We start from the raw sequence: 12,141 nt of genomic DNA, 5'->3' as shown, positions 1-12,141 counted from the left end.
AAAATGTCTGACTATTCCCTGACTGTTGGAGTTTAGCAGTCATTTCCAAAGGCTGCTCCATCAATAAACGTTATATTGCCCCTCAGATTCATCCCTGCAGTTTTGCCAGTGATTTATAATTGTCTTAATTGCTCATCTTGCAGTCACCGGAGGAGATGAATCAATCCTTAAATTCATAATCCAGCCAAGGCCGTTTGGAGGATCAGCTCTTGCTGTCTTTCTTACAGGGCATGTTGGATTGAGTTAAATTCATATTGCTGGAGCGTAGAAATAAAAACTAATGCGAGTGTGTTAATGCTCACCTCCCACAGTTACAAAATCACTAATCTCTGACAAAACTACTACAGCCGCACTCAGTCTTTCCCTGTAGAAAAACTTAATAAACCATTTTAAGATCATTTGCTGGTTTAAGCTGATCTGATTGCTGTTTTAAGGTCTAATTAGTCTGATTAATGGTATTACTGCAGCTGGTCTGATTTGTCTGATTTCTGGTTTAGCCGTTCCGATGAATGATTTTAGCTGGTCTTAATGCTGGTTTGTCCGAATACTGATTTTAACAGGTTTGATTTGTGTTTTTTGGTCTGATTAGTCTGATTCATGGTTTTAGCTGGTCTGATTTGTCTGATTACTGATTTGGCCGGTCTGATTAATGATTCTAGGTGGTCTAAATACTGATTTATCTGGTCTGATTACTGATTTTAACAGGTTTGATTTGTGGTTTTTTGGTCTGATTAGTCTGATTCATGGTTTTAGCTGGTCTGATTCGTCTGATTACTGATTTGGCCGGTCTGATTAATGATTCTAGGTGGTCTAAATACTGGTTTATCTGGTCTGATTACTGATTTTAACAGGTTTGATTTGTGTTTTTTTGGTCTGATTAGTCTTTTTCTTGTTTTTTTCTGGTCTGATTCGTCTGATTACTGGTTTGGCCGGTCTGATGAATGATTCTAGGTGGTCTAAATACTGGTTTATCTGGTCTGATTACTAATTTTAACAAGTTTGATTGGTGGTTTTCTGGTCTGATTAGTCTGATTCATGGTTTTAGTTGGTCTGATTTGTCTGATTACTGGTTTAGCCGGTCTGATTAATGATTCTAGGTGGTCTAAATACTGGTTTATCTAGTCTGATTACTGATTTTAACAAGTTTGATTGGTGGTTTTATGGTCTGATTTGTCTGATTACTGGTTTGGCCGGTCTAAATACTGGTTTAGCTGTTCTGATTACTGTTTTAACTGGTTTGATTTATGTTTCTAGCTGGTCTAATTGCTGTTTTTAGCTGGTCTAATTAGTCTGATAAATAGATTAAGTTGGTCTGATTCGTCTGATTACTGGTTAAGCCAGTCCGATTGATGATTCTAGGTGGTCTAATTGCTGGTTTTAAAAGGTTTTATTTGGTCTGCTTAATGATTTTAGATGATCCAATTGCTGATTTTAGCTGGTCTAAATGCTGGTTTATTTGGTCTGCTTACTCATTTTAGCAGGTTTGATAGGTAACTGATTAGTCTGATTACTGAGTTCAGTTATTATTAGTTTTAGGTGATCTAATAGCTGGTTTTAGCTAAATACTGTTTTTCTGGAATAATTGCTGATTTTATCAGGTTTGATTGGTTGTTTTATGGTCTGATTAGTGATTTTAGTTATTGTTAGTTTCGGGTGGTCTAATAGCTGTTTTAAGGTGGTCTAATAAGTCTGATTAATGGTTTTAGCCGGTCTGATTAATGATTCTAGGTGGTCTTATTGCTGGTTTTAAAATGTTTGATTGCCTGTTAACTTGGTCTGCTTAATGATTTTAGCAGGTCTGATTGCTGGTTTTAGCTGATCTAATAGCTGACTTTAGCTGGTCTAAAAACTGGTTTATCTGGTATAATTGCTGATTTTAGCAGGTTTGATTGGTTGTTTTATGGTCTGATTAGTGATTTTAGTTATTGTTAGTTTCGGGTGGTCTAATAGCTGTTTTAAGGTGGTCTAATAAGTCTGATTAATGGTTTTAGCCGGTCTGATTAATGATTCTAGGTGGTCTTATTGCTGGTTTTAAAATGTTTGATTGCCTGTTAATTTGGTCTGCTTAATGATTTTAGCAGGTCTGATTGCTGGTTTTAGCTGATCTAATAGCTGACTTTAGCTGGTCTAAAAACTGGTTTATCTGGTATAATTGCTGATTTTAGCAGGTTTGATTGGTGGGTTTAGCCAATAGTCTAATTAGTGGTTTTAAATGGTCTGCTCGCTAGTCTTAGCTGGTCTACTGGTTGCAGAGAATTACAGTCAGTATGAAAGATCCAATAGGCAAATCTGTCTCAAGCTGATTTAAGCTATCTGCTATAAACACGTCACAGGACAAGTGCCTAATGAAGATAATACTCTCAATAATAACTACATTTATTCTCTGAAAGAGTAAATACAGCTTTGTCATTGTATATGTTTAGTCTTTTGAGGGATAGGAAATGATTGTTAAGGGATAACCGAGCTGTATTTACTCAGTGTTGGTGCCGTTGATAATATTATCTCCATTAAGCACTTTATACCTCCCGATGCTAACACCTGGAGCAGTAGCATCATTTGCGCTAATGATAGCTAATCCGCTCAATTAGCAAAGTACACATTTGTAATCTGGGTCTCTCTCTGCTAGCAGGCAAGTTTGCATACTCTTTATTTTCCCGTTGCAGACTAATGCCCTGCGACACTCACAGTAGCTTAACACAGTCCCCTGCGGTAACATGCGAACAAAGGAGCTGTTTCAGATTGCTCTTCATCTCCCCCACATCTCACTCAGTCTTGTTTTGTTTTTCTGCGTCTCCTTACCTCCTACAGGAGACCGCATTCACCTTTTAGCCCATTAATTAGCACCAACAGTTAATAGCGCTTCCCACAATCACAGCCTCAGCACTTTTCCCACAGCGTTGGTGTCACCAGATCAATATCAAGGGATAAAGCACCGGGGAGTCTCTGGTAAGAGGCAGGCCTGCGCACTTCCCTGAAAAAGATGTTTCTTTCTTTAGAAGCGAACCATCGATGCACCAATACCTGGCCTGTTTTTATTTGCTTCGATTTTATTTAAGCAATAACGCTTTGAAAATTCCCCTCACATCTCCAGGAGAAAGAAGAAGCTTTTTGGGAGCTTGGAGGAAAGAAATCAAAATGGGAAAAAATCAAATATAAAAGCTTCCTCCCGCTCGCAGGGTCTCTTGTTTGCTTTTACGGCTTTTCTATTTTTGCTGTTGTTTTTGTTTAAACATTGCAGCACGGGTGCTTAGCATTTAGATGACATTTTTGAGGAGAGGTGCGACAGATCAGAGGCGCTGCGTGAAATGTTTCACAGATTATGCCAGGCTTCCAGGGCGGGACGGCATACGGGCGGCCGGGCGGACGGGCACTGGATAACCAATGCTGCCCGTCGAATCATTGGGTGCTGTCAACACCATTGTGAACGACGCTGTGATGAGCCAATCAGCATGTGTGCCAATAAACAGTGTAGAGTGCCTTCTGCATGCCAATGAGTGTTGTGCTTCCAAGTACCACCAGCTTGCCAACAGAGACTCAAAATCTTTACGGGGTTAAGAGGTTTCGTTTTTAAACATTGAGCAAGTTGCAAGTTTCTGGGAGTGAAGGCTTGAAATGAGCGCTGTGAAGTACAGAATACAGGGCCAGTTCATTTGTGCTGAGTATAAAACCGATTGCAGAAGCACAGTTTTAGACAGGGATAGACAAAGTAAACATAGATATGCTCCTAACTTTAGTAGATTTTCAGCAGCATGACACTATAGCTTTAAATTAGAAAGGTTGGTAAAAATAGGTTTGCAAAATGGTCAACCTTCTCCAGCAACATAATCATTTTACCAATAAATTCTGTGGCAGGGTTGTGTTTTTGTCACATTGTATTGTACAACCTAAATAAGCAAAAGCAGTCCTCAAAATAGCTCTCCGAAACTGTTAAACAACATGTCAAGTAGTGTTGATTCATTTTTGCTAAATTAGTTTGTTGACAATGCATCCAATATGCCTAGTTTGATCGTTTTGGTTATCAACTTGTGCTGTAGCTGCTTTTATACAGTAAAGTTTAACCTCTTCAACCCTGAGGACCCTGTCCCGGGTCAAAAAATTTCGTATTTTGACTTAATATAAAAGATTCTTTTAATCTTTAATGCTCCGTCATGGACCCCAGTAACACATATGAGATACTGTTTGAAAGCTTAGAGTCTCTACTTTCTGCAGATATGCATCACTTTGACATATATTTTACTGTAAGAAAGTTATTTACACTTAATTTACACTATCACCCCCCCAATATTTTTTGATATCATATAATATTCACATATTTCATATTTTTCAAAAATGACGAACATGGGCAAATCTTATATCAAATGAAAGCTCTCACTCTCAGGAATAAGGCTACATCATTATTTTTGTTCTAATATCAACACATATCCAACAATCTTTGAATGAATAATAAGGTAAAAAATGGTCTTTTGTAAACATATGTGAAACTTGAGTGTGAACTGCCTCAGATAGCACAGATAGCCACAAATGATACACCATCTTTTATTTTAGGTCCTACTCTAAACAATGAGTCCATTCACAGCATTTTCTTTGGTTGTTTGCATAATTAATCCCTAGCTTTTTATTATATGTGCAAAACAAAAAATTAATATTTTTATGAAAAATGTATTTCCGCACCCTTCAGTAAAATAAGAATATCTTTTGAATGCGACATGATAAAGAGTTCATTCTTTTTTTGGGTGTTTACTGTCTGCTGCTGGTAACAACCAGAACTGTCTGCAGTCTACTAGAGCACCCAGAACCAGAGTTATACACTATCAAAGACAGTGTTTACAACATAAAAAAGAAAATTTTGTGTTTCATCATATGAAAAACAACATAAATAACAATATTTGTCACAAACAGCAGCTTTTTATGTAACTTCAAAGGGTTTTCTTTAAAATGATATAAAGAAATTGCATTTATTCCACTGTATGTGGTTATGGTAGCACTTCAAATGTTTTTTGGCAGAAATTGTACACCATAAGCGTATTATTCCTCCCATCAGTTGGAGTAAAATAACTTTTGCAATTATTATGATAGAGAAAAAATTCCTTTTTCCTCTGTAAGCTGGCAATTGCTGGAATCAAACAAAACTGTCTGCAGAGACCTGAGATACCCAGGACCAGAGTTATACACTTTCAAATAAAAACTTTAGAAAAAAAAAAAAAAAAAATAGCGCCTATTTATTTTTGTGTTTATTAGAGGCCTGACATCACATACAACCATGTTTAGCACTTTCAACAGTGTTTTATGTAATTTCAAAGGGTTTCCTGTAAAATGATACCAAACTTTTGTATGTAAACCTCTGCATGTGGGTATGGGAAGCTTTTGAAATTGGGTAGGCCAAATCCAGGCGAAAATCCCCAAAATAGCTTCAGGGTGTAAGAAGTTAATGTAGTTTTACAGTCACTGAAGTTGTATGATTTTAGTAATTCATAGTTCATGTGGCAGGATCGTGGCCATACCCATGTTTTGTGGTAACGCTTGGCCTTTTTTATTTGGTAGGGTGCTGCCGTGTCTTGTCTCTGCCCCCGCCCCCATGTCTCCTCATTAATTATTCATTATTGGTTAACTCCCCTCACATGACCTTACCTTGTTATTTTGTTTAGCTTTTCCTATTTAAGGCCCCAGTGTGTTTTGTCCTGTGCTAAATCGTTTTGGTTTGTCTGCTATGTTTAATTGTATTAGAGAGTTGTCATAGCCAAGTTAAGTCTTGTAATTCAAGTCAAGTGTATTCTTGTACTAGAGTCCCGTCACGTCATTGTCCTATCTGTTATTATCCTCTGTTTAGACCAGGGATGGGCAACTTCGGTCCTGGAGGGCCAGTGTCCTGCAGAGTTTAGCTCCAACTTGCCTCAGCACACCTGCCTAAACGTTTCTAGTATGCCTAGTAAGACCTTAATTGGCTGCTTCAGGTGTGTTTAATTATGGTTGTAGCTAAACTCTGCAGGACACCGGCCCTCCAGGACCGAAGTTGCCCATCCCTGGTTTGTGTCATGCCTTTTTCCCCCATCTGGGCCTTTTGTGTTCTCTTATAAATAAACGCCATTGAGTTCATCTTTAACTTGCAGTACCCTTTCAAACAGCAGGGGAGAACCAGGGCGAAAGTAGCAGTGATTTCTCTGAGCCCTGACTACATTTGCATTTCAAACTATGACAACATCTTTAGCACGCAACCCTTTAAAGAGCTGACAAATATTGTGTTTTTCCACACCGTTTTGCATGTGTATGTCCAGAAAGCTGTGTTCGGTAAAGAACATTTTTAAATCAGTAAAAAAAAAATCTTATAACGCGTTGTGTTTCTAGTTTCATGTGTTACAGTACTGATCAATCTATAGGTTATTTAGTGATCTAACACATCCTGAAGTTTGACTAATCACAGAGTTAATTGTTTTAATAAAAGTAAATCAGGAGTTTAAATGTCAGGAGTTCCTGTTGGGATGAAAGTAACACTTAATAGTTTTGCCCCGCTGCTGTTGCATTATGTCAAAAATGTATATCATGCCAATCTAATTTCATTTAATTTTCATAGTGTTCATACTGTTAATTTTTTTTTTATTCTTAACAATTTAACTTTGTACTGTCAGGTTGCTTTTAAAACATTTGATAAAACTGAAATTTAAAATGAAAATTTAATTTAATATATGTATATTTTTGAAATGACAAAATATGTTTGTAGTTACATATTAACAAGGTCATCATAGTCATGTATATTTACTAAAAACAATTGTAACACAAAAATCTATCTTGTTCCGTTGTGTTACTTATGATAGGGTCAAAAGTAACAATGTTCAAAGTTAAATTTGTCATTTTACATTTGTTCATAAATTCAGCTGGAATTGGTAGACCACACATGTGAGTTATTGACCACAGCAAAAATATATCTCTGTCTAAAACATTTGCTTTATAAATGACGTTTTTCTGAAAAATGAAAATGTGACTCGCCCCTACTCTCCCCTACACCTTTGCACCTAAAGAATACCTCAGAGGTATCAAATGTGTACGTTAGGATCTTTTTAAAGATGCCCCCAATGACAGCTTGGAACTATTTTACAATATACAATCTGTACAATCTCTTAAAGTGTGGCAAATTTGTAATAGCCTATAAATTAATTTGAATTTTTCAGACATAGATCCTTCGATATCTCTTACGAAACCCCTTACAAATCTATTTCTTGAAACTTCTTACAAATCTATTTCCTTTCTCTTTGTAACAGCCTTTGCCCAAGGAGCCATCTTAAAGGACTTCAGATCGCCATAAGGAGGTGAGCGGCGCTCCAATCAGATGACCTCTTATCTCGCTGTTTGTTGTTCTTTAGTGAATCATCATCTTTTAGTCTCTAAATCTAATATGCAATGACATGAAGCGTCCAGGGAGAACAGGCAGAGCAGAGCCGCTACAGAAAGCGGCCGCGGCAGTGTTCGCCGTAAAGCAGCCTGACAGATGCCAGCAGCCGAGGTGAAATAAGTTAAAGCAAAATCGAGTGGAAATCTTATCATTTATCCAGCCAATTGTGCCCCGCCGGTGCTGATGAAGTTGTGTTAAGAGTGGCGCACCTGATCAGCGGAAAGGCTGGAGCAGGATTAGAGGGCAGTCGGGGGCGCCGGGTTTGCTGGGGATCAAGAGATGAGAGGAGATGATGATGGTTTGGGACGTGAGCGGAACCCAAAATCCCCTGCGCCCTGAGACTCGGCTCTGCCTCAGTAGTCGCTCGCTTCGTTGCAGATGGTGCAGCGCCAGCATAGAAGAAGATATGGTTGTATTTAACAAGATATAACAAGATATATTTACATGCCAGCTGTTGTTTGTCTTACCAGCTTGCTTTGAGCGATTCCCGGTGAGCGTACACGACTCGGGAATGACTTCAGTTTTGCTGCGCAGGAGAAATGACAGAAATTAGCATAAATTTATGTTAATCCTTGAGGCCATTAGCACCTGTCAATTATGGGATTTTTAAGCAATATCGTTCTGTTCCTTTCATTATCTAGTTGATAAAAACGCTGAATGACAACAACAATTTTTTGTTGCATTGGGAGATGTTGACTTTGCAAGTGTTATTCAAACAGTCAAAGCTATTTTTGCGAGGGAAAAGCACTCTATTATAAAGCAAATCATAAGGGAGGGTTTTTTATTGAAAGGCGTCATTATTAAAGGTCCGGGGAGAGAGCACTTACAGCAGCATCTCAGAGGAAAGCTGTTAGGATCCTATAGGGAGACTTTCTAGACTTCACAAATGGTCCTGTTTAGAGAAATGAACTTTCTGTATTATGGTTCTGATAGAGTTAATCTCAACGTTATCAACATTTTCAACATGTTGTGTCCTGCACCCTCGGGAAAGAGCTGCGCGATTCGTAGGCAATTACAGATAGATGGAGAAACCGAAAAGTGGGAATGTCATAAATATTTATTTAGAGAAGAACTGGAAGGTTTGAAATTGTTTTTCTCATTTTGGCAATTACATATGAAGTGCATTAAAGATTGATTCTGAAAGGATTTAAAAAATCCCAGTTCAGACTTATTTATGAATGATGAATTCTGGGAGTTGTTATTTGGACAGCCTTGAACAGATATTAATTTTTTATTCTCTAACTGAAAGAAACAGCTTGAGAAATAGGATTTTGAGTCCCAAAACAGACAGGCTTGGTAGTAGTTTTCATGGAAAACTGGTAAGTAATTGTTTTTTTCCCAGTGCTGGAAAGATACTGGAAGATTCTGGACGTTTTAGTAACGAACATTTTATTGTCTAGAGATATTGCAGCTCTCATACTAAAATGAATGATGTCAGGTTTGTCAAATTTGTTCAAAAGTAACCATGAATGATTCATGAGTGAACCTCCTGAACCAAACCAAGTATCCGCAAATGACTAGAAAGGTTGTAATTCATTGTTTTAAGAGGTGTGTGCTTTTAATGTGAAATTTCACTGCGGTAAAGCACAAAAAAGGATGAAGTAAGCATTTAAAAAAAAAAAAAACATGTGATGGAGAAGTGCACTGAAGCGTGATTTTAAACAAACCAATGTTCAGGCACCAGCTCATGGGAAACAATGATTAATGTGCAGGCAAGGTACATTTACATATTCAATATTAATTATAATTGATTATGAATTAACTCTCAAAGGTGCAACGTGAGGCATATTTTTCTTTTTAAGAAGTAGTTTGACAAGATGTACGTGCTGCTATTAAAATATTTGCACGTAACATAATTATTTTACTGTTCACCCTCCACCATTTACCTTTTGAAAAACATGCCTTTAAAAGCACCGGCTCTTCACAATGCTGTGATATATAAAAATCATCAGTCACTAAGTAAACACAAACAAAAGCACAAGAGCAACAAACATGAAAAGATGTGGCAGGAAATGTTGTTGCGTTATTGCTGCTTTTTTCTTTCCTTTGATCATGCCGTGAAATGCATTTCGCTAATGTCCTCACCAGCTTTTTTCTTTGTGTGTTTGTGTGTGTGTGTGTTCAGGCTTTCTGACATTCACAGGAACGTCGCCAATCTGGAATCATCCATCAGCCCCACGTTCGTGTCCATCTTCTCATCTCGGCGCTATAGAAATCAGCTGCCTCATTCCCTATCGTCCCCAAAAAGGAAATGGAGCCCAGTCAGTCAAGCATCTGTACGGTTACACGCAGGTCCCAGCGGTGAGCAACACAACCTCTTACAGCGGGGCAAGCATTTCTTTGCAAATCCTTGACATCATTCATCTCAGCTGTTTATGTTTTGAGCTTGACGTCTTTTAGCCAGGAGAACATTTTGCTCGCTTTCCAGTTAAGCCAACAAAGAAGACAAACGTCGAGTCTTTCACGGAGAGGCCATAGCATCAATGCTAGTTGGACCTTGTGGGAGTTTTTCACACTCACCACCTGCGAGCAAGGACGTGTTGTTGCGAAAGGGCCAAGGACGTATCGAGATGAATCTACACAGATGTTTGGGTCTCGGTGCAAGGAGAACATGTCCCCCTGTCTTTGTCATGAGTATGAACGGTTAAACCGCACACGCATTCATTTGATCAATTGAGAACGGACCAAAACAGCAGATTTGACCTTGGTGTCACAATGCTTCTGTGGCCGTATGGATTCTGTGTTTAAGTTGTACGAATTGCAATGCACCGAACCTGTCAGCATATATCATGGGTGATTTAAAGATTTGCTGGATCTCAACTGTTATTTTCTCTCTGGGGGCTCTCTTTCACTCTCTGCTTTAAATGTCTGTCTCTCATTTCTATGAATACTTTATTTTGACTGTAAATTGACACTTGCAATGGAGTATTGACCTAGATAGGAAATAAAGGGTGTGTCTATGTAAATGTGCACAAAGCCTTGGGAAGTTTCTTCATGGGTCGAGCATGTTCGATAATTTTTTTATATGTGCGTTTGATCTTAGGACATGGCTGGTTGGTGTACTTTATTTTAAATAAGTAATCAAAACGAAATGATGTAATCAAGTCAAACCCTTTTTTCATGTTGACTTTAAGTACAGGACTCTAATATAAATATTGAAAAAATCTGCCTCTCATATAGTACAAGATGTATTGTTAAATCAGTTTCTGCCCACAGCCGGTCGAGAAGATCAAACCGTAAGGGGTTAAACGACGGATGTAACTGGTTGCACGAAGCGGACGAAATCACGACGTGTGAGAAGATGAAAGAGTAAAAGAATATAGTCACTTTCAGTGAACAGTAGTAATTCATCAGTCTCGAGGGCCCGGCTCCCTGAGTTGTGAATTTTAATGGTGTTTTTATGGTTCCTAATAAAGTCTGTTATGCTTCTGGCAAATATGCAGACCACGACATCCCTCGCTTCCAATTACTGAGAAACTCAAGGAGATTCTGTGTTCATTCGTTATACTGCACGCTTACCCAGGACTCTCTCTCTCTCTCTTACTTTCTCTCTCTCTATCTCTCTATTTCCGACTCTCTCTCTTTGACTGTCTTTCAGACTTTCTTTTTTAGAGGCCATTTACATTACACTGTTTTTAACTAAAAACTTTTAGGAGCCTAAGGGGCGATTCACAATTCGCAAATACGTTATTTTGAATGTAGCCAGTTGAAAATAATTTTTTTAACTTTTCAGAATACTGCATTAGAAAGGAGGGGAAGCAGCACGGGCGCGTTTTTCACTCAGTTTAAAACGCAAAATGTGAACCGCCCCTCAAACTGCAAATTATTGAAGATCATACTGTAATCAACTGTGCAAACTATAAAAACATGCGTATTACGTGTTCAGACACCATCATCAACTTGTGGTCTGGCATGCACAATGCAGCATTTTTCAGTCCCTCCTGAAAAACGCGATTATGCGATCGCATGATTTAACGCATAATCAGCCAAAGTCCGCATATTTATGAGGGGGCCGAATTTTTTTCAAATACGCCACACTTTCGCAGCACAAACTGCAGATTTCCGTGCACAGAATATGCGGGGCTTGCATAATTTCATAATCCCCGCGTTATGAAGTGACGTGAACATCATTGAAAAGCTGCAAAAGCTAAAAACTGCGTTCCCGCAGTTTTTGAAAGTTCCCCCTTCCCCGCAATTTCATCGCATAAAATTGCATAAATATCTTGCATATTCCATCGCATTTTTCATCGCATTCAAAATGTGCCGTAAGATCAAGGATTTTTCCCTTCAACAATTGCAAAAAAACTCAGCGTTTTTCTGGAAGGACAGATTTTTTGTTGTTTTCGGGGGTCTGTGTGTACGAGGATTGTATAGACAATGAATATGTCTGTACACAAAAAACGCAAAGGAAAATCGTTTGGATTTTTAGTACACTGTTAAGTGCATATACCTCTCTGACTAAGTATCAGAGGTGTAGTATTTTTTTTCTTTAAAAAAGTAAAAGCAACGATATTTGATATTAACAATAAGTGTCACGGCTTTTGCTATGAATGGGGGAGATCGCAACAGACAATATGGCAGCTTTAGTACCGTTGTCCATTTAAAGGAGTCAATCATTAACCGTTTAACTCTTTCCCCACCATTGACAAATTATCTGGTCAATTTAGAGAAAACGCTTCTCTGTCACTGACGAGTTTTACGGCAATCTGTATTTCTGCTGTTATCCACCAGGTGGCGCTCATATCCAGCTTATAAAA

At 38.3% G+C, this 12,141-nt stretch overlaps 1 protein-coding gene across 2 annotated transcripts in view; it reads left to right on the top strand.

Annotated features, from left to right (window-relative positions):
• The window catches only part of tafa5l (TAFA chemokine like family member 5, like), a 68,603-nt gene extending 58,243 nt beyond the window's left edge, over window positions 1–10,360 (top strand). Inside the window, exons 4-5 of one of the 2 annotated variants that reach the window (XM_065248115.1) lie at window positions 7,254–7,301; window positions 9,510–10,360. In XM_065248115.1, coding sequence (XP_065104187.1) covers window positions 7,254–7,277 — 24 coding nt within the window. In that variant the 3' untranslated portion in view covers window positions 7,278–7,301; window positions 9,510–10,360. The remainder of the gene's footprint in view (window positions 1–7,253; window positions 7,302–9,509) is intronic. The other variant, XM_065248116.1, reaches the window with a different exon arrangement.
• The last annotated feature ends 1,781 nt before the right edge of the window (window positions 10,361–12,141 follow it).

Source organism: Paramisgurnus dabryanus, chromosome 11, assembly GCF_030506205.2.
Source record: "Paramisgurnus dabryanus chromosome 11, PD_genome_1.1, whole genome shotgun sequence".
NCBI classification, from domain to species: domain Eukaryota; kingdom Metazoa; phylum Chordata; class Actinopteri; order Cypriniformes; family Cobitidae; genus Paramisgurnus; species Paramisgurnus dabryanus.
The sequence above is the reverse complement of the archived record's forward strand: the minus strand, read 5'-3'. Positions and strand labels throughout refer to the sequence as shown.